A 26,558-nucleotide genomic window follows, 5' to 3' on the forward strand; every position below is an offset into this window, starting at 1 on the left:
GCCTTCAGCCCTTGCCCACGATTACTTCCACTCTTTTAAAACAAAAGACATTGATGTAAGATTTTAAAAGCAAAAGATAAAATACAAAAGAGCTCTATTTGTGATTTGAAAGCATTTGATACAATTTAGGTTTGGGATATGACAAATGTTTCTTAGTGAAAACCCAGGAAAAAGTAAAGGTTCATCCCAAGGATATACTCATTACCACGAAGACCACGGGCGCTCCCCCAGCTGCGGGTGTCGCCAATCCCTGTGCTACTTGTGCTTGTCAAACTTACTCCTGAACATGGACAAATCTGATATTTTGCAACTACTTTCAAATACAAGCTACTGAGATTTCAAGTTTCTTGTTCACACCTCCTGGTTCAGCTGTTCCTACTGAAAAGTGCCAAATATTCCCTCTCAGACTGACAATAACCACTCGCTGAAAGCCGGACCCCTCTGCGAGCCCACGCGGGTTTCTGTGCCGGTGCCCACCGCCCTGCAGGGCTGGGCGAGGCACTGAGCACACCCAGACAAGTGCTCTTCCCTTCCAACTCTTCAGATCAGACTCACACTTCAGAAGAACAGCCAACGGAACAAAATGCTGACAGTCTACACTGAGAAGGCGAAAGCAGAACCCACCCAACGGACAGTTACAACTCAGCATGAGCTGCTGTATTGCCATTCAAAGTGCCTTATACGGTGTTCTTATTCTTTGTTTACAGTAGGTTGTTCCTCATTTGTATTTCACTGGTGCTTATATAAAAATCAGTTGGCATTTATGAAGCACAGACTTAATGACAGGGCAGAGAATCCAGAAATGTGGACATCCAAAATAAATGAGCCTGGGCTTTAAAAAGAAAAAAAAAAATCAACTGTGGATATTGGTATTATTCGAAGAATTCAAAACAGAACAAACCTGACGTCTAAACCGCTCCCTTCTCCCTCTTTCCCTCAAGCTAATAAATATCATTAATAAACGTAAACATTACTCTCTTGTTAGAACCAGTTAGATGCTTATGCTAATTTTAGGATAACCAACGTCAATCAAGAGCTCTTTTATTGGAACGAGAATGTCACACGGTTCAACACAGTTTAAAACGAGTGAGCCTACACTGAAAAGCACGCCCATTCCGGGGAAGTCTGCAGTAGTGGGTCTGTCTTACAACCAACGGAATACAGCTCATCATTTTTATAAAGTAAACCTCTACAGAGGAGAGTGTGACCAAGGGGACACTTCCAAGCAGCACCACTTTACCTAAGTGCGTGTGATCCCGAGAGGCATTTCGTGACGGCGCCGCCGCGCGTGGTTTCACAGGAAGCACCGCTCACAACTGTCGGCAGCTACGTTCCAGATGTCTAAGGCTCCATAAAAAGGCTCAAAGAAGCAAGTATTTTACAAAGAGCTACACTTTCCCTCAGAATATGAAAACATCTTCTTAACCGGACTAATCAAACTACGATTAAGGAAGTAGCCCTGCTAGGGCGGCCCTGCCTCAACTCAAGCAGACGTGACGGCGCCGGCACCGCGCTCCCAATAACACCAGGAGCCCGGAGCCTCCACAGCAGTTCGGGTTAACAGCAGATTTGAGCAGGTGAGATTTTAACAAATGTACAACCCAGCAAACTATGTATCAAAACACATTTCAAGTCACAGGGTCAAAATGTTCCAAAACCTTTAAAATGAAGTTTTTCTTATTTTAAATAGAGATTGGGAAAATTTCCTAGAAATGGGAGGTTTTTAGGAACAGAAGTATTATTATAGCACCGTCATTACTTTGAACTCAGAATGCACATTTTTAAAAGCATCCCACTGATGCATTTCTCGTGTAGAGTTTTAAAAATAAAACTTTTAACATACTGATCTATACAAAGGTTTCTATCGTCTTATCATGTGACAGCTTTCTCTTACAATGAATACATTCCAAAAGCTGTAATAAAGAAATCATCTAACTTGAAAACCTATGTACATATGAAGCCCAGAATCACTGGCCTGCCAATTATCTTCTCATTTCGAGAGAACTCAAGACACCACGACTGTTCAGAAGGATGTGCTCATGGAACTGCGACCATCGGTAAAGGGCCGTGCGTTCGGCAGCTCGCCCCTGCAACTGATCCTCGTCCCGGGGACAGACGCTGTCCGATGTTCCAAATGGTACACCCGTACGCTTCACAAAAAGCCTAACTGGGACAGCTGGTTCTACTTCCGCTAGTGGGGCAAGACTCTGCAGAGCTGCCTGCTGATGTCTCGGCAGCGCGAAACCGGACAGACTCCGGCTCCGGAGACACGAACACATGCACGCAGTCCCTGCGCGTCGGACTTCCTAGTTTAACTTAAAAACAGCATGCAGCTGTTTTTACTGAAATCCGTCCTACTTCTGAGCCTGAGCACTTGGAACAAAGCATCAACTCTGACCTAAATTGTTGCAGTTTTTCTTTTCCTGTCAAGAGCTGACCTTGGTGTACTACAGCTGAGTAAAATCCATTGACTCAATCCAAAACAGGCAGTAATAAGGGAAAAAACCCAAATGCTTTCTTACACCCTAAGAAATACAGAACAGAAACAGCGCCAAGGGAGTCCAAGTCAAGGATTACGTAGCAAAGGTGCAGGGCAGCTGTGACGCGCACGGGACGAGTGCATTCCGTCACTGGCTGGAGCAGATTACTGGATCAAAAGGCAAGGACGTGGAAACGCACTGTCAACAGAGAAGGACTGGTGACGGACACGGAGCACTCATTTCACGTGAAGGTATGACCGCCAACCCGCCCGCACTGTGCTGAAGCACCATTTCCTTCTAGACAGAGAGCATTTAAGGCACAGACATTCCCGAGAAATTCCCCTTAACGCACAGGTCACCGACTACTGCTCTGGGGAACAATGCAGGACACGGTTTCTCAGCCCAGACAGCCTCAAGCTTATTCAAAGGGGCAGAGCTCTGCTTCCGTCTTCACCTCCAACCTCAATCTTTTGAACTATACCTGCGATCTTTATGGCTACGGGATCCTCTGAAACTGGAACGAGCCCTTCTTTGACTTCAATCTGTTTCTCAGAGACCAGAGGAGATGTGGCAGGAGGGGAATACTTAGTTTCCACAGAAGCCACGGGTGAGGAGGAAGAGGGCTTAGAATCATGAAAAAGACTGGCCCATGACTTAGGCTGGCTCGCGGGAGCGGTGCCCGCCGCAGAGGCCGGGGCGTCGGCAGCAGGGGAAGCGCTCTCGGCTTTCGTGGGGTCCGAGTCCATGCTTTCCACAGTGTGCAACTCGACTCCATTGGCAGCTGAGCCCTCACCGGAGCATTCAAGTATTTGTCCATTAGCAACTCCAAGGTTTTCAGTAGTATGAGTTCCCATGTAAGGCTGAGCCACCGCTGTCCTCAACAGGCTGTCCCTGCCAGCCTCTGCAGAGAGGCAGGACTGTTCCAAGTCAGCCCCATGGCAGCCCTCGGGCTGCCCTGCAGTCCTCGCATCGCCATCGAGGGCTCCAGGGAAAGGCCCACCAGGCACAGCGTCACTGACGAAGTCCGTGGAATCCTGAGGGCTGTCACAAGTCCTGGGTGTCCCCGATAGGGGCACATCCCCCACGAACTCTGCATCCTCTGAGCCTACGCTGTGTGGGACCGCTGGATTGGCGTGGCCATTGACAAGGGCTTCCGTGGGAAGACCACCCTCACCACCATCTTTCAAGTAACTGTAATATCCTGGGGGACGTTTTTTCTTCTTTTTACGCTCCCTTTGTCCAAGACCACCCGCGACACCATCGCTTTCTAAAACCTCCACCTCCACGCCCGAACTGCCATCCAGGGCAAGAGCAGAGCCTGGGTACTGGCAGTCCACGGCGCCGTAGGTTGCTTCTTTATCGAGGTCATCAGGAGTCTTTTTGGAGGTTGTGCAGCTGAGAATAAACTCAGGGGCCTGAGGATTCAGTGTGCTGGAAATACTGTAGCTGGGGGCTCTCGGCAAAGCGTCACTGGGCTCAATCACTTCATTAACACCAAACTCAATTCTCTGATATTCTTGTCCTGTTTAGAAAGAAAACGATCAGTAAATACAACATCAGTTAAGAGCACAGTTACACAAACTATAAAAGTCTCAATAATTAATCACTTCCTTTTTGAAACTAAACCCTTAAAGCTGTCTTCTAATTAACACAGCTATGACATTTCATTTCTGTGACGAATAATTAGCCAAAAATAAACAGTGACTATAAAACCTTATTTAATTTTAGAGCTACAAAAACCAGAAGCCCGTATTCATTTTCCACTCTCAGGGTAGCTAAGGGAGACTTTCAGAAAGTAGAAATTCAAATGAAATTATAATAAAAATCAAATAATATTCTGCCTGTCTACAAACACCACTCAATGAAACCTAACTTTATTGGCTTACTGTCTGAGACTAGGGTACAGGTATTTTGGACAACTTAAAAAGAAAACCATGACGATTAACTTAGGGATTTAAAGTCATTACTATATTTATGGCTTCCCTAATTAGTGTAATTTAGTAATTCAGAAAGTCTGCACTACGCCCAGAATCCCCGCTCTCTGCAGAGGTGCTCTTCGGAGGCAGCACTCTCTTGAATCTGCCATCTCCCGACCTCCTCCCGCAACCTTCGCTGCAGTGCGCAGATGGCCTCTCGTGAATGCGCAAAACTGTGCCCGAAATCAGCTCCTAGTGGACGAACTCCAAGGGTGGTGGTCACACTTCCAAAAACACCAAAGGACAATTAGGACTGCAAACTTTTTAAAAAATTTCTTTGGAACCCTTTGATACTTCCCGCCAACTGGCTAGCAGGAGTACAGACCATCTATACAGTCCAAAATGTACATTTTTCCACAGTTCACATCTCTGAATTAGGTTAAGTTGTAGAATCGGCTGCATCTTTCAACAGACGTCAAGCGCCAGTGTCATCTTGTATCTGATGAAACAGTTATGAATTCTGACGTTGAGGAAAGGACACATGCCTTCTCATTTATCTGGAATGCATAACTGCACATCTCTCCAAGTCTAGCACAAGAGGCCAACTTCTCAAGGCAAGTATTCCAAAATAAACAAACAAACAAACAAATCAATAAAATCATACTACCAAAAGAACTGTGCTCTACTACAAATAACTGAATACTTTTGACCTTGGCAGTCTTTCAACAAACAGCCCAAGGGGCCCATCGTGTGCAAGATGGCTGGGGAGAGGGACGCAACCAGTCCCCTAATTCTTCCTCTGCTTTGTGACCACACCTCAGGGGGCGGGGCTACACCTTCCCAGACAAGAAGTTGTTTCTGGGAAAGGGATACCAATGACGCCCGCACCTGAGAGCACACTGTCACACAGTCACCAATATGAACATCTGAATCCATTCGCCTCTGAGCACTGCTTTTTTTCCCTTGTTTTGAGAAGAATCACCAAAGAGAAACAATGGTCTCTATTATGACACCTAAAAGTAAAGTGTCCGTTTGATTTCAGGCACCACCTCTCCCATGATGCTTCGAGGGTGCAATGCCACTCCACGGACAGACGCGGATGTGTGTGAGGCAAGGAACAACACTCCCCGTGGGGAGGCCACCCTTCGCAGACGGTGGCGTGCGCTGTGAAATCAGAACAGACGTTAGTATGCTTTGTGGCATGCAGCTTGTGCAAGATCTTGATTATTTCCAATAGACACAGTGCCTTCCACATTTCAATCCTTAATCTTATCTATCACAGGATATTCTAGAACAGGAAAGGACATTATGGAAACAGCATGCTACGGTTATTACCAAAACATCTACCCCATAGAGGGTCTGAGTGTACCACCAAAAGGCGGAGAGTCCTGCCGAGAACAGTCCCTCTTCTCATCCACAACACGTTTCATGGACACATGTGTGCACCACACAGCAGAGGAGTCAGCACAAAGCCCAATCTGTGGGCTGAAGGCGTGGTGAAAGCCTGCAAACCCAGGCTTGAAACATACAGTCGACGCATCGGGTGAATGGGGCCTCAGTGCTCAGGCCACACAGACAGTGGGGTTGCTGGGGGAAGGAAAACCAGCTCAAATAAAACAACGCCATCCTAACATAGCATTCTGCTAGGCGTGCTCCCTGCGGCGCCCAGGGTGCTGGACGGGCCACACGGTCGGTAATGCTCGGGGGCCCCCAGAGACTGCTGTGCCCATCGCTGTCTTGGAAGCGCTGCTTAAGTGGCTTCGTTGGCTGATTTCTCCAATTAACAGAGCACCTAGCTATGTGCCAAGTGCTTATTATCACAGAGGGTACAAGATTAGTACAGCGAAGTCCCTGCCTCCGGGAGTGACAGAGAGTAGCAGAAAAACACCTCGGACCGAAGCAGTGCAGAGGCAGGGCAAGAGAAGGCCTCCCGGCTTCCCAGAAAGGTGCTTCCAGATATAGGAAAGAGCAACCGATTTCAGTCAGAAGCCACAGGGAAGTCAGCGGAACTGGCAGGAGAGCTGGCTGGAGGGCTGGGGGAGTCAATGCCAGCTCTAGGATCAGACTAAAAAAAGCAGAGGTATAAAAGGCACGCCATGATGAGGAGCCCCTGAAAGGGCTTGCTGTAGCTCCCCACAGTGGGCGGGAGAACAAATCATCCTAATCACTCACCCAAAAACACACTGATGGTTTACAACATTCCAGAAGTACAGTGCGCAGCTGCTGAGCACAGAGAAATGGGCGATCCTGATCCCTGCCACCCAGAGCCCAACTGGCTAAAGAGGGAGGCAGACTCATTCCCGGCCAGCGGGACAGGCACTGTGAAAGAAATAAACGTCACAGAAACACAAGAGAACAGGAAAGGCCCCAGGGAAATGCGCCTTTAAGCTGCCCTGTCACTGGCAGCGTGAGCCGGTGGCCAGATCCCAGCTGTGTTTTTGGCAGATTACAAGATGGACTTGAGAGAAGAGACAATGGAGAAGAGGAGCCATGAGGCAGGAACTAGGCCAAGAAGACAGCCTAAAAGGAGGGGTGCGGTGTGAGGAAGGGAGGGAGAGGCCACGGAGAGGAGCTGGTGGAGCCTCCAACCTGCAGCCTGGGCCCTGGGAAGACGGTGAGACCGTGAACTGAACGAGAAAGAAAGGAGTAGCACGAAAGGGAAAGCGCTGAGTAAGCCACTGCAGCACACTTCCTACGCGCCGAGTACTCGGGGACAGACGGCGGCAGACTCAGCGAGCAGGGGCTCCGCAGGCTGGCCAGCCAGGCGGGGCGTCTGGACCCCTCCAGCTCACTCCCTTGCACTCTTGTCCTCAGCCACCACTAGAACTGCTCCTTCTTTTTCTTCTTTTTTTAAAAGATTATTTATTTATCTATTTGACAGAGAGAAAGGGCGTGAGCACACCAGCAGGGGGAGCAGCAGGGAGAGGGGGAAGCAGGCCCCCACTGAGCAGGCAGCCCACGGGGGGGGCTTGATCCCAGGACCCCGGGATCATGATCTGAGCTGAAAGCAGACACATAACTGACTGAGCCACCCAGTCGTCCCTAGCACTGCTTTTTCCCTCAGCCTCCCAGATCATGGTTTCCTCCAAACCGCTAAGGACATTAGATGCTGTCGACTCTCCGACTGTACTGTACATAAAAAGTCTGGACAGGTTCTTCAAGGCTGATGTTTAAATTATAATGAAAACCCCATTCACAGGTCTGACTATGCTAATGAAACAGGGAACCAGGCCCCTGGCTCTCAAAGCAAAGGGTCCCCATCTGCTTCTCCAAGCCCAGCAAGGGCCTTTAATGATCCACATGGTGCATGAGGCCCCACAGCTCGCACGGACCCGCGCCCCGGCCTTCTGCAGCACGAAAACAAGCCACCAGTCCTCAACCGCACAAAATCACTGAGCACTGTCCCCAGTAATGAGCTCTCTATCTGGGACAGACACCAGAAAAGCAACAGACCGGGAAGTAAAAAGGTCCTCTGACTTCCCGAGAACATTAAGGAACAGACTGGGACAGAAATGAAAACTGCAGAACAGATCAGAGCTGTCGGCTGAGCCCTGCAAAGAGCACGCTCTCAGAGAATCACCAGCTCTGCCTGCAGCAGCCTCTACGACCAGAAGAAAGGCCACTGGGGAACTTTTACCAAAACCGCTGGCTATAAAGGACACACGTGTGCCACTGACAACGGTCAAGAAAAAATGGCATCAAACAACTATTTCCATGCTTAAACCTGGAACATCTAACAGTCTGAAGCACAGAATATACTTCATTAATCAAAACGATTCAGACATCAAACATGCTAGTTTACAGCAAAAACCTCAAGCAGTCAGGGAACGTTTATTCGGAAAGTATGAAGCAGGAGGAAACCGTGACTTCTGAACAGCTGGCCCACCCAGCACACAGGGCCAGAAAGCGTGTCGGGGAGATAAAGGAGAGAACCAGCTTACCGTCGGGGAGTTCGTCGGGATCTTGGGGGTCACAGAGAACTGTTCCACTGTATGGAGGAAGCTGCACAGGAAAGTGGAAAACAAATTTTAACTCAACAAAATGTTCAAACCCAACACATTCTTTTTCATTAAACTCTTTATCCATTCAACTTTTCTCATGACATTTTTTTTTACCAAAATAATATAGGCAGTAAAATTAAATCACCTTCATTTAAGATAAAAGGTACCACAGGAATGATTTTAAAAATTGTCCTTAAGATCCAAAAATGAGGCAAAAAATGAAAATAAAGATCCCAATGGACATGTAAGTCAACTACAATAAAAAGCCACAATAAGCCCTTCCTTTCCTAGGATGTTAGAAAATGCCCACAGATACCACAGCCACTTGCCCTGGGCCACTAAGAGAGGTGAGTCCTAGTGACCCCATGTCTGTCACCCCTGTAGCACTGCACGTCCACTCGGAAGGACAGGCCAGACTTCTCATGCCCACCACTGTCTGAGAACTGCTGTGCCAGGGGCGTCCTCAGCTGATTTCCCCAATTAACTCTTAGCAGGTCGATTCAACGGTCACAGTCAAGAAGTTCTCTCCCCCAGGGAATGAGTGACAAGTAAGAACCCGAGGAAACAAAGGGCAGCTCAAAACCAAGGGCTTGCGGGAATGGGAGCTGCACATTGGCCACTGGGGGGCGCCGGTGATCTTCCTGCGGACACAGAAGCAGCCGTTCTGGGTCTGACTAGGGCTACACTTGGGCCTTGCACCCGCAGCACAAAGCCCACTCAAACGCTCACACAGTGCGCCAGCATTCACCGCGGGCACAGACACCTGGAGCAAAAAAGGTGCGTCTGAGCACCAGTCAGGTTCCTCTCCCCCTGCAGTCACTAAGGAAGTTTAGCAAACTCCCAGATGCAGAATGCCTTCTCGCTGCCCCTGGTGATGGAAATCTATGCAACTGTGAGGCAGTAAAAGTGCTTGTTTTTTGTTTTTTTTAAATCAAGCTGTATTTACACAAAATGTCTTAAGTGGCAGAGGCAGGACATGAAAACAGACTCTGGACTCCAGACCCCAGGCAACACTGCCATTTTCTTTTCGTGTTTACAAAACTTACTCAGAGTTACTAGGCTAGTAGGAGTGCAACTGTAGGAATTAGCGTGGGAGTGAATTCAGGTACAACAAAAGAGGGGAGTGTGTGTGTCTTCCTTACTCTGCACGCACATGGCACCTTTAATTCAACAAACCTCCACCATTTAGAAGATGCCCCCCAGACTGTGGTAAATGTGTATTTATGACAGAGAACTGCTCAAAGTTCCCTCTTTAACTATATAGCTACTTCTAAGAATAAAAAGTTATAAAATCAAACTCACACATGAATTCAAGGTGAGCAATGTAAAAAACTGAAATCCAGTTATATTAGATGCACAGTAAAATCAACTTAATCTGAAAACAGTGCTACCGTCTTGTGAAGTCAGTACTCAGGCCCTTTGATTAGGAAGGTCATATTTTAAACAAATACTGTATGATAGCCCTTATTTTTGCAATCTAACAAAAAAACAAAACACAGAAACTCAAATTTAAAAGAAAAAACAGCGAATGGCCTGATACCAGCGAAGGCTGAGGCAGGGGAGCGGGGAGCCACGGGGTCAGGACTTCCACCACTCGCCACCAGCAGTTACGCACGTCCCAGATGTCTTACACACAGTATGCGGATTACAGACAGTAAACCTTACTATAAACTTTAAGCCTACTAAGAAGCCAGGTTTTAACTGTTCCCACTATAAGAAACAGTAATTATGTGAGACTATAGCTAACAGTTACAGCAGTAATCCTGCAACAGAAATGTGTCAAATGTATCAAACCAGTACACCGGAAACGTAAACACAATCTTATATGCTTATATATTTCATAAACTAAATGAAGTGTCTTGAAGTCTTTTTGGCACTGCCACTATTTATCCTGACCCTCATGAACCTTAAATCTCTCCTATGAAATCCCATGAAGACGCAAACCGCCGAGAATAACAGCGCGCCTGCGGCGGAACCACGCCATCCTGGGCTTGTGTGTTCAGTGACACGTTAAAGGATGTGTTGCCTCAAATGTTGCGTTCCGGAAGGCTCAAGAACAATGAGCTTTCTCTCCTTATTTCTGAACACTAATGACATGATTATGACTGGGGTTCAAAATATGCTTATCCAATAAATTGACAGCTTTTTTTCCAGTTGGAAAAATTCACTTTTTTTTTTTTAAGATTTTATTTATTTATTTGTCAGAGAGAGAGAGAGGGAGAGAGAGCGAACGAGCACAGGCAGGCAGAGTGGCAGGCAGAGGCAGAGAGAGAAGCAGGCTCCCTGTTGAGCAAGGAGCCCGATGCGGGACTCGATCCCAGGACGCTGCGATCATGACCTGAGCCGAAGGCAGCCGCTTAACCAACTGAGCCACCCAGGCGTCCCAGAAAAATTCACCTTTAAATCGCGACGGCTTATAAACTAGAATAGAGCTTTAGAAAAGGTATGTCACCTTTAAATTTGTATTAATATTTAGGATCACATAAAGAAATCAGCTGAGGTTGTTTCTTCTGATTCTTTTTTTTTTTAAGATTTTTTAATGTATTTATTTGACAGAGAGAGAAATCACAAGTATGCAGAAAGGCAGGCAGAGAGAGAAAGGGAAGCAGGCTCCCGACTGAGCAGAGAGCCCGATGCAGGGCTCGATCCCAGGACCCTGAGATCATGACCTGAGCAGAAGGCAGAGGCCCAAAGCACTGAGCCACCCAGGCGCCCCTCTTCTGATTCTGTTAAACTGCTGACCACCCTATCTGGCCAGTGGCAAGCTTTCAAACAGGCAAACTATAACAAGAGTCCAAAACTCAACTGAGAGGACCAGGGCTTCAGCTGAAAGGTAGAATGTTTCTACATTTTAACACCGCTGATTCTCAAATTTTGTTTTATCAGTTCTTGGCCCCAAGTAGAGACAACATGTTTTCTCAAGTCCCTCACAGCCAAAGAAATATATGAAGTCCAGGGAGAGGTTCTCGTTTGTGCCAGGAGCACAGGGTGGGAGCAGTGCCGGTCAGGGCTGCAGTCATGTTCAGTGCAAGATAAAAGGCCCAGCCAGTGACATCGCAGTGTGGGGAAGAGAACATCACTCCCACACCCACCAATCCAGCCACACATCACCCCATGAAACAGTCTGTGTCCCCTGTGATTATATTATTAGTATACTCCAGACTCCTGAATTATAATAATTACAATACTGAGAAAGATAGTTTGGCCCAGTCACTTAATTAGCCTGAGTTTCCTTTTTGCGGGTTACAGGACCGACCATATGTGATTTCGATAGAAACATCTGTCAATGCATACTCAAAAGCAAAAACACAGAAGACCCCAAAATGAGCAAGACTTAGATTTCTGGCTATAATTCATTCTGATAAGACAGAGTCACTGTTTCTGCAATAAAAAGTTTGATGTAACTTTACCACCAACAGCTTTATCCTCTTGGTTTGCTATCCCCTAGGTACTCCTCCATACACTAGTGATTTCCCAACATTTCTGTGAGGTGACTAGACAACCTCCATTTTCTCATTTAAGAAAGCACAATGTGGGGTGCCTGGGTGGCTCAGTGGGTTAAGCCTTTGCCTTCGGCTCAGGTCATGATCTCAGGGTCCTGGAATTGAGCCCCGCATCGGGCTCTCTGCTTAGCAGAGAGCCTGCTTCCCCCCTTTTCTCTCTGCCTGCCTCTCTGCCTACTTCTGATCTGTCTGTCAAATACATAAATAAAATCTTTAAAAAAAAAAAGAAAGAATGCACAATGCGATGGAGAAAACTGCCCAAGATTGCCTGGCCTGCTTATGCAGCAGAGTGATGAAGGAGGCCAGCTTGTTCAGACTTAAATATGGTACCTTTTCCACTTTCACATCACAGGAAAACCCAAGGTTTTATTCTGACACTTACTGGCAAACAGGCACTCACAAACCCACGTAAACGCACACACTTGAAAAAAGCTTTTGTAAAACATAAGTTGGGCTTTATCATTTTTTAAAACCATAACTGCAAAAAGCACAGACTGTCCTATTCCTGGCAGGTGCCCCTGTATCTTACCACAATTCGGCAACAGAAATGATTTAAAATTCAAACCATTAGAGAAGTATATAGAGTAGAATCTCAGGTAACACTAATGGTTGGGAAATATGGGATCTGGTTATGTTTTGCCTAATTAACTTCTGTGTTTTTTTCTGTTTTGTTTTTGTTTTTGGTCAGGAAACACTAAACTTCAAGCCTTATTCTACAGAATCTAAAATGTGCAGATACATTTTATTGCCTTAGGAAATACAATGTATAATTTAGCTTCACGGTTCCCTGGCTCATATCCTTACATTCCTTAAAATCTTAACTGTTACCATCAATGAACACAAAACAGACGGAGATGGCACGGAACTGGATTTACTCGTTTTCTAAAATAAAATCTGATACAAGCTTTGTCTTTCTTGATTTCTTCCCTTTTCCTAAAATGAAACAGGAGAAACCAATAAATCCTTCACTCATCTGTACAGCTGAACTAACACTTTCAACACACTGTCATCTAATCCTTCCTCCACAGCTCCAGAAAGAGCTTAAGAGTTCCAGAAGCCAAGGTAAAGCAGAAGGACTGGCCAAGGCCACACGCATCGCTGGCCCTGTGGCTCCTAATCTAAGGAGTCAGCCTCTCCTGCTCCAGTTTCGAAAAATAAAAGAACTCCGTGCAAAAAACACTTCACACGCGTGCAAACCTACCATGGACATTTATTAGGGGATCTAAGTGGCTGGTTAAAGTCTAATTAAAGTTAAGTACAGTTTTACTTGATTCGTCATCCCCCGATCCCTGCCACCCTTCTCCTCTTCGATGCAATTTGAACAGTTTTCACATTTACAGTGCGAATGTGAACACACGGTCCAGGTAAGCTGTTATTCAACTAAAATGGATACCATTACTCACGTAAAGAGTGGACATACAAGGAGACTGGATGCCAAAATATACCAAAATCATGCTTAGGAAAACTATCATAAAGATTCTAATTCTCTTATAAATTAACCCATAATTTTAACACAATTCCAAATGAAATTTCAATAGGATTTTTCATGAAACCTGACATGCTGTTCATAAATTCCCAAGGAAGAGTTAAGGATGAGGGAGGATCGGGTGCCTGGGGGGCTCAGTCGTTAGGCGTCTGCCTTCAGCTCAGGTCATGATCCTGGGGTCCTGGGATCGAGCCCCATCTCCCTCTCCCACTCCCCCTCCTTCTGTTCCCTTTCTTGCTGTGTGTCTTTCTCTGTCAAATAAATAAATAAAATCTTTAAAAAAAAAAAAAAGGATGAAGGAGAATCAAAACACTTCTGAATAAGTATAAGAGGGTATGTGCTCTCCCAGAAGATGGATTATAGAGTTGCAACCACTAAAACGAATGGTAAGGATACAGAGATAAAGCAGGAGGCCACGGCCACGAGAACTGCAACTAACGGCCCAGTGCTCAGCGAATGACGCTGGGACCACTCACGGCCACCACGGGAGAAACCGTATCAGGGCCGCACCTCACAGACATAGCAAAGTCCGCCCCAACTGTACCACACACTATAGTGGAAACAAAACCTTAAAACTTTTGGAAGAAAACCAGTGTCTTTATTACCTCAGGCAAAGAAAGTATTTCTTAAAGACGTTTACAAACCATGAGGAAAAAAGCCAATACATTTGACATTTAAGTTAAAAACGTCCTTCCCTTATGCAGCAAAAGAGATAAAAGTGCATCATACGTGAAGTTCAAAAGCCCTCATGCTAGAACGAGATGCCTGTAACATGCAAAACCAAAGACCGCTAATCATATAAGTAACGAGAAAAAGACATGCCACTTAATAAAAAATGTGGACAGGGGAGACAGGCTTAATTCAAGAAGTGGAAATCTGTATCGTCAATGGGCACAAGCAAGTAATGAAATAGTTCTCAACTATGTCACCTGAGAACTGTAAATTAAAACAATGAGAATCCATTCAGACTAACAACATTTTTAAGTATGCCTATACTAAGAAGCAAGAATTTTTTCTTCAAATGAGACGGTGAGAACGCTCGTGCACTGCTGATGGGGATGCAGACTGTTACACGCTTTGAAAGCAGATCAGCGGTCTCCAGCGAAACTACAGACACTTACTCCTTCCCCGCTGACCAGTTCCATTCCTAGGGCCAAAGCCTGGAGAAATCCACAGAGGCACGTAAAATACGTTTACTGCAACATTTCTGCAACCGTGTACCAACTAAAGACCGCAATGGTCCTTGCGAGGAGATAAGGCAAATGAGCTGTGACAGCTGTTGAGATCTGTTCTACCAGCAGTACTTAGCAATTAAAATCAAAAAACAAAAAACAAAACGTATCAGCATAGATAAGAGCAAACAATACGTTAGTATGAAATAAACCTCAAAACGATGAACACACAGTTGACCCTGGACACCATGGGTTTCAACTGTGCAGTCCACTTTACAGGCAGATTTTTTTTCTATAAATACAGTATAACACTATAAACATATTTCCTCTTATTATTTTCCTAACATTTTCTTTTCTCCGGCTTACTTTAGTCTAAGAATAACCACATAACATTTGTAACACACAAAATGTGCTAATCAATTGTTCTTATGATCAGTAAGGCTTCTGATCACCACTAGGCTATTAGTAGTTAAGTTCTGGGGGCATCAAAAGTTACATGCAGATTTTCCAATGAAGCGGGGTTGGCACTCCTAACCCCTGCGTATGAAACCATTTATCGTTTAAACCACATAAAAAATTACAATGTTACTATCTATCTATACACACCCCTGTGTGTAGTAAAAGGTGAAAACCATAGTCAGTAAACAATACCAACTCAGCAGAGCTGTTACTTCTGCGGAGGGAGCGGAATGAGATGGGAGAAGGGTACAAAGGAGGCTTCAACTGTATCTGTGATGTCTTTGCTATATAAATATAGCAAAATGTCAGTATCAGTCAAATCTGGTGGTGGGTCTGGGCATTTCTATTAGTTTCTTTTCTATACGTTTCCGTACAGTAGATTTATCACAAAAGCATAAATTTTTAAAAAATCAAAACTAAAACATAACCAGTAATTTTATCTACACACATACTCAATAAAACGTTTTGTCTTACCTCAACTGAAGAGCGAGGAGTCACAAAGAACTGATTGAATTCATCAGGGCTAAAATCTCCAAAAATATACTGGAAAAGAAAAAAAAAGTCACTGATCACATAAAATATTCAATTTATATGCTTTCAGGGAAAATGCTACATATTATGCCAATCCTATGAAATATGTAGGCCAGAAGCCCAACACCCTTTCTTAAGGAAATAAATCAAGGGTCTGCATAATGGAGATTTCCAATTACATAAAAGAAAATACTACTGAGCCTTTTCATAAATTGTCAGCGAACACTGTGAAATCGATAAAGCTTACTTTGAAACACTGTACACCACACCACACCTGTACACCACAGCAGAGTCCTGCCTGAAGGACAACTTTCTGGCTCACAGACACTTCCAGGTGTCCCGTGCACCTTTCTGCTGACTCATTCACTACCTCCATGCCAGTGTTCTCCAGCACATGCACTACTGGAAAGCAGAAAACGTGGTTCACAGTGTTCACATGGGAAGACAGAGTTATCAAAAGAAAGAAAAAGAAAAATGCTAATGATCCTGATGAACGAGCTTTAAGATAAATATATATGTACCTTTTTATCCTGAAAGTTCATTTAAACCTGGCGTGTAAACAAATTATTGAACAGACACAGGTCTAGCTGTAAACCCTTCACAGGACTCTGAACACTGACTTCGTGGGAAAACAACCGGTTCAACGGCAGAAGCAAGTGTGGCAGGTGCCCAGCAGCTCATTTTCTCCTGGAGCTTTAAAAACGAAGTCACTGACAAGAATCGGGATGACTAGATTTCTACAACAGAGAACCGCTCACTAAATTACTCATTCATCTAGTCAATAATTATTTAGAGCCTACTAACACCATGCACAAAGATCAGTACTGGGGGATAAAAATGGTAAGCAGGGGCGCCTGGGTGGCTCAGTGGGTTAAGCCTCTGCCTTCGGCTCAGGTCATGATCCCAGGGTGCTGGGATCGAGTCCCGCATCGGGCTCTCTGCTCAGTGGGGAGCCTGCTTCCCCTGCTCTCTCTGCCTGCCTCTCTGCCTACTTGTGATCTCTGTCTGTCAAATAAATAAATAAAATCTAAAAAAAAAAAAAAAATGGTAAGCAGATAGGGTGCCTGGGTGGCTCAGTTGGTTAAAGTGAGTAACCCTTGATTTCAGCTCGGGTCCTGATCAGGGTCCTGGGATGGAGCCTGACCTCCCTCTCCCACTGCCCCTCACCTGCTCACTCACTCTCTCTCTCAAATAAATAAACCTTTAAAAAAAAGAAAAAATGGTAAGCAGAGTTGTGGTTCCTCGGCTCTAATGGAGCTGAGTGACCTGCTGCGAAATGTACAAGCATGTGATTCAAAAATAACCAGTAACCACATATTATATAAATGGAAATGCCCATTATTATCATAAACGTGAATAAATAACAACGAACTCTCACAGCATATTAGTAAGATTGCACCGAGGGCTGCCTGGTTGGTCATACAGTCAGTTAAGTGTCTGACTCCTGATTTCAGCTCAGGTCATGATCTCAGGGTCCTAGGATCAAGCCCCATGTTGGGCTCCAAGCTCAGTGGGAGGAATCTCCTTGGGAGTCTCCCTCTCCACCTCTTGTGTGCATGTGCTCTCTAATAAATACATCTGAAAAAAAAAAAAAAGAAAGAAAGAAAGAATGCACTGATCCTTCTTTTAAGATTTTTTTTTATTTACTTACTTATTTTAGAGTGTGCAAGTGTGAGCAGGGGGAGGAGCAGAGGGGGAGGGTAGAGGGAAGGGAGAGAATCTAAAGCTCCCCGAGGAGGGCAGAGCCCTTTGGGGGCTCAATCTCTTGAGCCTGAGATCATGACCTGAGCCTAACCAAGAGTCAGACACTCAATGACTCAGACACCCATGCGCCCCAATGCACCAATATTTCATGGGAAAATACTGCCAGAGGGCTCTTTGGCAATAGCTAGCCAGACCGCAAATATGTATTAAAAATAAGAACATCGTCACATAATATTCACATATACTTGCAAAAATCCACAAAGAAACTGTGCATTGATAGTAATGGTAAAAATAAGCAGAGTCCCAAAACAATTTAGAAATCGTCTGTAACAGGAACTCAGACCCTCTTACCGTTTCCAACACCAGGCGAAAGCCTGTATTAACCGCTGTCAGGTGTAACCGCGAGCTCTGGAAGGGAAAGGTCTATCCAGTGCAAAGGAAGAGGAAGAAGGTGGGGGGGAGGAAACGACTCTGCTGACTCCCTTACAGCCCCACTACAGACAGACATCTTAAGTCTAGATATAAAACCTCAGTTTACTCAGCAGGAAATGAAAACACAAACCATAAATTAGGAGAAAATATTCCCGACGATACCAAATGCTGAGGATTAAAGAATGACTGCAGCTTTCCACATGGCTGACACAGATGCAGAACGGTACAGCCGCTTTGGCAGAGTTTGGGAATTTCTTTTGGGAAGAGTTTGGCAGTTTCATACCAAGTTACCCCACACCTACCCACCCAGGAGAAATAAAGACCTATGTCCACGGAAAACACCTGCATGCTGAGGTTTACAGCGGCTCTACTCATAACACTAAAACAACCCAAATGTCCGTCAAGAGGTGAATGTGGTACGTCTATAAATGAAATGCTGCTCAGTGGCTCTCAAAAGCATCATGCTAAGGGAAAGAAGTCTGACTTCAAAAGCTACATGTGGTATGATTACATTTGTGTAACATTCTATGGCAAAACGGTAAGGACAGAAAACAGATCAGCCTGACCTGCCCAGTGCAGGCTCCTTGCTCAGAGGGGAAGCCGCTTTTCCCTCTGCCTGTTGCTCTCCTTGCTTGTGAGCGCTCTCTCGCTCTGACAAATGGATAAATGAAATCTTAAAAAAAAAAAGAAAAGAAAAGAAAAACTTTCCTATAGATTGTAAATGTTTTTTTTTTAAAGACGTGCTTATTTTAGATAGAGTGCAGGGGCAGAGGAAGAGAGAGAATCTCAAGCAGACTTCCCACTGAGGGAGAAGGTCGTCGCGGGCCTGGATTCCGGGACCCTGAGATCATGACCTGGGCCGACACCAAGAGTCAGACGCTCAACCGATGGGAGTCACCTGGGCGCCCCTAAGTGTGTTTCTGTTACAACTTCATGGCACCCATTTCTCTACCAGATACATATCTTCAATCACAAACCTAACTGGGGAAAAACACGAAAGAGCTTGCAGTACAGGAGGGGAGAAAATCACCAGGAAACTGTTAAGCAAAGAGCACACTCTGGGTACAAAAGGGAAGAAAAGCCAGAGTCAAGGGAAAGCAAAGTGGAGGCAGGGCAGCCACACCAGATTCCTAGTGTGTCTCTGGTCAGAATTCTTAGTTCCAGACCATGTAAATACCTTATGCATTCAAAAAGTTACTCATAAAAAGTCTCTGCAAACAATTCTGAAATGACTGTACAACTTTTCAAAGATGCCCATTTTGCAGAGACATTACAAGTCTGCCCCCCAAATTTGTGCCTGTGTTCATTTCAAGATCTCCCTGACAACAGATTAGGACTTGATGAAAACATTTAATCCCAAAGAGCCGTCATAAGCAACTGCAAACTATCAACGGTGTGACGCTAAAATATCACTTGGCACTCAACAAAGGGCAGGGAAGCTGCTGTCACGGCACTGGGAGCTGCAGGACGGTGGCTCACGTGCATCAGTGAGCAGGGCCGCCAAGGTACCCGTGAATCACATCCTCTGGCCACAATCAGACGGATTTCCAACCCCTCAAATGCATGAGTCTTTGACAGTGAGCGGCTACACCTCCACAGTATAAACAACAGTCACTTCAGTTGTGTGACCGAGAGGACAGAGGGGACCGCTAGGAAGCTGGTGCCAAGGATGGCAGCATTTGTGCAAGGTGCTCGCCTCCCCGAGGAGCTAGGCTAGGATCTGTTCCTACAGAATGGCGATTCCCCTTATGTTCATGGCAGAGAAACGACCCAGACCTTCTTCCTCTGAATCTGGACACACATACTGCTGCTCAGCCGGAAACGCCAGTGTCATAAGGAACAGTAAGGAGGGAGTTCAGTCTCATGATCGGCAGAGCGCAAGTAACTGGGGACTCAGACAAGGGAAAGCTTCCCGAAAGCGGATCTCCACCCTCCGCAATGCATGCAACGAAACAGACAATTATTTCTTTCTAGGCACAGTAACGAATGCCTCTTTGGTAACCATTCAAATGTTCACTTGGAACGATTTAACAGAATATCCCATAAAAATTCTGAGGCTATGACATCATTTCAGTGTTTAACAAAATCATCTACATCATTCAAAACTGACGGGAAGCATTACCACAAATAAGCATTTATTACCCGCACTGTTCCAGAAAGGCAATTAGGAGAGTTAGCTTACATGAATTCAATGGGAGGGAAAAAAAGGTAACTTTTTAACATTCTGATAAAAACTACAAAGATAAAGGCCAAATATTTATGCGAGAGCAAATCCCAGTGTTGGGACAGAGTATGCTGGCCCTCATTTCACAGGCAAGTACGCAACTGAACGCATCTGACAGAGGGCTGAAGCCACGCTGCGCCGGGACACCACAGCACCTGTCGGGGAGATTCAGGACCGCCGACTGCCGCCACGTGCTCAGGTTCTACCACCTCCTGCTCCAAAAGCCGTCCTAATTTTCAATCACAGATTATCCTAGGTGTTTGGCAAAATGAAGAGCGTGACCAAAGAGAGAGGGGCAGGACCGCGTTCTTCAAAAAAGTCAGTGCCGTGAAAGACTGTGGAAATATCCCGGATGGCAAAAGCTAAAGAGACATGACAAGTAAACACAGTGCAACCCCAGAATGGACCCAGTCCTGGAGGGAAATGCTATGAAAGAGATTATGAGGTCAACTGACAAGATCAGAATACGGACAGCGGGTTGTAAAACGTTCTGCACCAGTGTACACTTATGAAAGGAGTAACTGTCCTCCTGCAGTCATGTAAGAAGACATCTGTAATCTTAGGAAACACACAGAAGCATACGGGGGTAAAAGATCATGGTACACGACCTCTCCAGTATCAGAAGGTGGAGGAAGGAGTGTGTGTCCGTGTGTGTGTTCAAGTTTGGGAATACACATGTACGCGACAAGAGAAGTCAAGCCACGGCAATGGCTAAGCAAAGGGGGTTCGATCTGAACTGGTCAATCCTGGTAAAGGAGTAAAAGGGAGCTCTTCATGCTACTTTTATTTCTGCAACTTCTGTAAATTTGAAATTATTTCCAAATGAAGAGATTTTTTTTATAGCCAAAACAGAAAACACTCAATTGTGAGAAAAACCCTTACCCTCTCTTTCTGTGAGTGTGAAACATTCTCCTTCCTCTGGAGGATTATTAATAAGTGGATTTTAACGCCTTTCTAAGGAAAAAAATATTATAGGAGTCTTGGTTAAAAAAGGTAAAAATGATTCTGCCTCATTTCACAGGATTTATAATTTAGTGGGGAAGAAAACTCCACTGATCGCATGAATTTGTTTTGTCTCATAAAAGCACAGAAAGATAAAACAGGACAATTGAGTCTGCGTGGGAGCAGCAGCAGTAGCGCCTTCTTTCTTGCATTTCCAAAGCCCGGTGCAGGGCCCAGCGCAGACGGACACTCAGTCCACAGGTTCGGTGCGGATGAAACAAAAGGTGCCTGAAGGCCCTCTGTCGCCCAACTGCATTACAAAACGTTTATGCTGTCGTTTACAATGTTACTCTTCTAACAGCGGTAGCAGATACCGTCTAAGGCAAAACTGGAAACTCCCTCTAGGTTTTCCGCAACCCCCACCAACCCCCACCAGAGCGGGCTGAATGGTGGAGTCACAAGGAGAAACAAGAAAGCAAAACAGATCGCTCCCTTCCCAGCAGCCCGATGCCCACACGAAAGGCCCGAGGTCAGTGCCCCAGGGGCTTTCGGCCTCTGCATTTCTCTCTCCGGGAGGCGAGCCAGCGAGGCGCAGACGCTCTTGCCCACTATGGGGGACACATTTCCAACTAACTCAGCTCAGGCTTTAGAACTCCCACTGTCTGCACGTTTGACTGTTTTCCGATCCCTTCCAGAGAGGGTACGCTGAAAACAGATGCAAGACGCGCCGCAGGAAAAGGCGGCAAGGCCACAACCGAGGATGGAGACAAGACACTCCTGACGCGCAGCGCCCAGACGCGGCTGCTCCGGGTCTCGCCTTCCGGAGACCCGAGGCCGCAGCTCTTAGGAGGGTCTGGCTCTGTAAACCCAGGAAGGGGCCGGGCAAGCGTGGAAACGTCATGCTCACGCTACAGGAAAAGCGGAGGGGCCGCTCGGCGCGAGGCAGGTTCCCGCGGCAGGCGGGGGCTCGGCACAGGCCCGCGGCCAGCCGCCGGGAGGAACGGCACCGGCGCGCGCGCGGCGCTAGAGGGCGCACGAGCACAGCGCGTCTCCGCGGCGTCCAGCGCGCCCGCCCGGAGGAGGGAGCGCATCCGCGAGGCGCCACCGAGGCACGCCGTCCGCTTCCGACTGCGCTCCTGGAAAGCGACCGGCCTCTGCGGGAAGACCAGACACAAGGCGGTGCTGCGTGAACGCGGGGCTGCGCGCGTCCTGTCCCTCCGCCTCCGAGGCGGGCAGGCGTCCGCGTGAGCCCAGCTTCCAGAGCCACTGCGGGAGTCCAGGCCCAAGTCCGGCCTCGCACCCAGCAAGGACGAAGCACGATTCGCCAACGAGAGCCCCGAGAGGCACAGTCTCCGCCTCCTCCGTTCCCCAACCCAAAAAGGCTGAGTTTGGGAGAGAAGCTGAAACACGCCAGACCAGCACTGCTCCGAGGGCAAGTCTCACTTTCGCCTCTGACACGAGGGCGCTGGCCTCGGCCGCCTCCGGCTCCCCCGGCTCCACAGTGTCTCCTGGATCGAACCGGGACAGAGGAACAGGGTCTGGAAATGTCCCCAGGTGAGTCCCTGCTACCACATGGATAAAGCCTGAAAACATCACGCTACGTAAAGAAGTCAGACGTGTCAGGGCCCCAAGCTGTCGCATTCCATCCATGCGGAATGTCCAGAGGAAGGCAGTCTCTAGAGACAGAAGGTAAACTGTGGTCGTCACGGGCTCCGGGACGGGAAACGGGGAGTCACTGCTAACGGACAGGAGGTTTCTTTCTGAAGTGATGAAATGCTCTATAATTGTGATGGTTGCACAACTCTGTGAACGCACTAAAAACCACTAAAACGTACTCATTAAAAATCGGTGAATTTGAGGCACCTGGGTGGCTCAGTGGGTTAAAGCCTCTGCCTTCAGCTCAGGTCATGATCTCAGGGTCCTGGGATCGAGCCCCGCATCGGGCTCTCTGCTCAGCGGGGAGCCTGTTTCCTCCTCTCTGCCTGCCTCTCTGCCTACTTGTGATCTCTGTCTGTCAAATAAATAAATAAAATCTTAAAAATCGGTGAATTTTATGGTATGTGAATTATATCTCAATAAAGTAAAAAAAGTGCTTGCAAAAAAATCTCATTTCTTTACTAAACTTTTTAAAAACAATTATTTGAGCTAGAGCGTGCATGTGTGCGCATGTGCACGCACGCACGCGCGCGCACACACGTGGGGAGGGAGGGAGAGGCAGAAGCAGGTACCCGCTAAGCGGGGAGCCTAGCAGGGGCCTGGATCGCAGGACCCCAGAACCACAACCTGAACTGAAGGCAGACGCTTAACCAACTGAGCCCTCCAGGTGCCCCTTTACTCAACCTGACTGATCACGCGTCCTCCTTGATGCACGCTGACATCTACTGAACCGTCGGTGGGTCACGGCACACTTTCAACTCCACAAAGTGGTGTGGGTGGTGTGGGGACACGTGGACATGACACTGTTCAGACAGTCGATGCACAACAGGAATTTCACTGACTTAACCATATGTAATGGGTGGGCACCGACTAGCCACACTGAATCATGCTAGATTATAAGAAGAAACTGAATAAAACAGACACTGCGTTCAAGACACTACGACATTTACAGTTTTGTCACAGAATGTGTGGAATGTGAGTTGCAGTGAGCGTTACAAGAGGCAAAAGCCAACAAAGAGGGAGGCAGAGGAAGGCCTGATCCTTAATGGACTAAGTTGGAGTAGAGGGGTCCTGAGAAGGGGACAGAATGGACAAACTGTGCGACAAAGCCACACCCACAGGCAGTGCACTCGCCTCACAATTCAAACGAAAGAGCACGATGTAGTGTCTAGTTTCATGTAGTCTATTTTATGTGACTACTGAAGTCCTATCAGAAGATCGCCTCTCGGGGCGCCTGGGTGGCTCAGTAGGTTAAGGCCTCTGCCTTCGGCTCAGGTCAAGGTCGCAGGGTCCTGGGATCCAGCCTCCCATAGGGCCCTCTGCTCAGCGGGGAGCCTGCTTCCTCCTCTCTCTCTCCCTGCCTCTCTGCCTACTTGTGATCTCCGTCTGTCAAATAAATAAATAAAATCTTTAAAAAAAAAAAAAAAAGATCGCCTCTCACCTTCCGAAGCAGGATCTGTAATGCGTTGGCTGTATACTCTGAGCTAAAACTTGTTCCCACAAATGCATCTCCAACTAGAAAACATGATTCTTCTAAAAGAAATCCATTTTTTACCAACTTTCCAGCCCTATGTCTACATTAGTTACTTTGCACAAAAACTTGTTCTGCTCTGAACTAACACTAAACAGCAAGATAAAAGAGCCCACATTGTATGATAACTTGCTATCTAGAATTTTTATCACATGGAAAAGACCTGATAAATTATTAGGGAGTGAATTTAGTGCCTGTTATCTAGGATAGTTCTGGTAGAAGTTCAAGAGTCCACCTACTTCAATTTTCATTACAATCACCTAGGTGCTGATCTGGGAAGTAAGGTTGGGGGGGGGGAGGAAATAAGAGAAGAAAAAGGAAAGCAAGCAGAACACCAATAAGGAAACTTTAGCAGTGGTTCCACCTTTACTGGGGCCCAGGGTGAATGAGAAGACAGGCTGCAGGGGGCACCCGGGAAGTTGGGAGCCAGAGAAGGGCTGAAAAATACCCTACCTGTGGAGGGGATTAAACAAATATGTGCATTTGTTAAGATTCATCATATATACTTTAAAAGGGTGAAATTCACTGCAGATACATTATGTCCCCATAAGGTTTTTGTTTTAAAAAGAACAGGAACCAAGTTAAATTCATCTTTGTATTGCCAGCAGTTAATGGACTTGACATACAGTAGGTGCTGAAAAAAGGCCTTGCTGAACAAGTGAACTGAGGAAGAGGAAGATGAAGAGAAAACCCCGCGGGAAATATAAGTTCTAAGGATAAGAAATGAGAGCCTCTCCATCCTCCACATGAAGAAACTTCCCATATGTCAGTGCCATCAAATCACCCTGACTGCTCTGGTCTTTATTCTATTTTTTTAAAATATTTTTTTTAATTTATTTATTTGACAGATAGAGATCACAAGTAAGGAGAGAGGCAGGCAGAGAGAGGAAGGGAAGCGGGCTCCCCGCTGAGCGGAGAGCCCCATGAGGGGCTTGATCCCAGGACCCTGGGATCATGACCTGAGCTGAAGGCAGAGGCTTTAACCCACTGAGCCACCCAGGCACCCCTATTCTCCTATTTTTAAGATCAGAGATGTTCCAGCAAGAAGCACAATTTTTATTTATTTATTTAATTGACAGAGAGAGAGAGAGATAGACCACAAGTAGGCAGAGAGGCAGGGGTGGGGGGGAGGCTCCCCGCTGAGCAGAGAGCCCGATGTGGGGCTTGATCCCAGGACCCTAAGATCATGACACGGGCCAAAGGCAGAGGCTTAACCCACTGAGCCACCCAGTCAGTGATGGCTTCACTGACTGGGTGGCTTCACTTTTAAATATAATCTTTAAATATAACCAAGATATAACCCTTAATTTTTAAATATAACAATTAAACAGAATCAAGACAATCTGAATTAAGCCTTACAGAAAACTTATTAAGAGCATATATTTTGACCCAGAGGAAAATCATTCACAAATACCATGTGGTCTCCCAAACTAAAGAAAAATCCACTTTCATGTTTTAAATTCAGAAGGGAAAAAAAGGGTAAAACAAATCACAGATGTAATCAAAAAGTATGAGGGCAGGTCAACCTTTTAAAAACTCGGTTTCATTCCCTACCCCAACTACCCTTGCCTACCAAACAAATAACCCACGTCCAGTGCAAAGTGGGTGCTCTCCCAGTCTTTACTGTCCCCCTCTCTTTTTGGCTCCAACTTTCTTTAAAAAACAAATTTCACTGAGAACGACCTATCTGTGCTCCGATTCACTCTTCTGTCATCAATGTGGACTCCTGTTCTTGCGGACAAAAAAATTCTTCCCTTTTAAATTGGTGCACCATAAAATTAACAGGACTGACACCAGCAAGCGCTGGTGAGGATACAACAGAAGGGGAATACTCATGACTGCTGGTGCAGGTGTCAACACAGACACTTTGGAGAAACTTGGCAGCTTCCTCTAAAAGAAAACACACATCATGTGACCCAACAATTTCACTTCCAGGTAGTTTACCCACAGGAAGTGAACGCCTCTACCCACCCAAGACTCCCACATGAAGGTAGAGCACAGCTTCCATCCTAACAAACGCCGGGACAACCAGTGTTCATGAGGAGGTGAAGAAAGCATCTGCGGTACAGCTATATAATGAAATTCTAATTCTCACTGAAGGGAGAGAATTCCTACAGGATAGAGGAACCTTAGAATGTTATGCAGAGTAAGAAAAGCCAGAGAAAAGAGCACACGCCGTGTCATTCCGCCTCAACAGAATTCTAGGAAAGGGGAAAGCCTCGAGAGACAGCAGATCAGGAACCACCTTGGTACGGGGTAGAGATTCACAGCAAAAGGGCATGAGGAAACTTCCAGGGCAACAGAATGATTGTGGTAGTAGCTAGCCTGGCATGTCCTTATCAAACCCCAGATGAAAACTTAAAATCTAGGGTACACTTACTGTATTAAATTATACCTCATAATGGGTTTTTAGAATTGATGCACAATCAATCAATGCATGCCCACAAATAAGGTGGACGAGGCAGCTGTATTACAAAAGCAGCCCTTGATGGCAAGGCCCGCAGTGTTAACCTTTCATTTA

The 26,558-nt window shown here is 46.2% G+C and overlaps 1 protein-coding gene across 1 annotated transcript in view; it reads right to left on the minus strand.

Annotated features, from left to right (window-relative positions):
• The window catches only part of USP10 (ubiquitin specific peptidase 10), a gene marked incomplete at its 5' end in the record, with an annotated part of 71,288 nt that overhangs the window by 24,194 nt on the left and 20,536 nt on the right, over positions 1-26,558 (minus strand). The window contains 3 exons of the mRNA XM_080829137.1: positions 2,962-4,002; positions 8,338-8,398; positions 15,492-15,560. Coding sequence (XP_080685263.1) covers positions 2,962-4,002; positions 8,338-8,398; positions 15,492-15,560 — 1,171 coding nt within the window. The remainder of the gene's footprint in view (positions 1-2,961; positions 4,003-8,337; positions 8,399-15,491; positions 15,561-26,558) is intronic.

The sequence above is a fragment of the Martes martes genome (assembly GCF_963455335.1).
Source record: "Martes martes genome assembly, chromosome: 17".
NCBI classification, from domain to species: Eukaryota; Metazoa; Chordata; class Mammalia; order Carnivora; family Mustelidae; genus Martes; species Martes martes.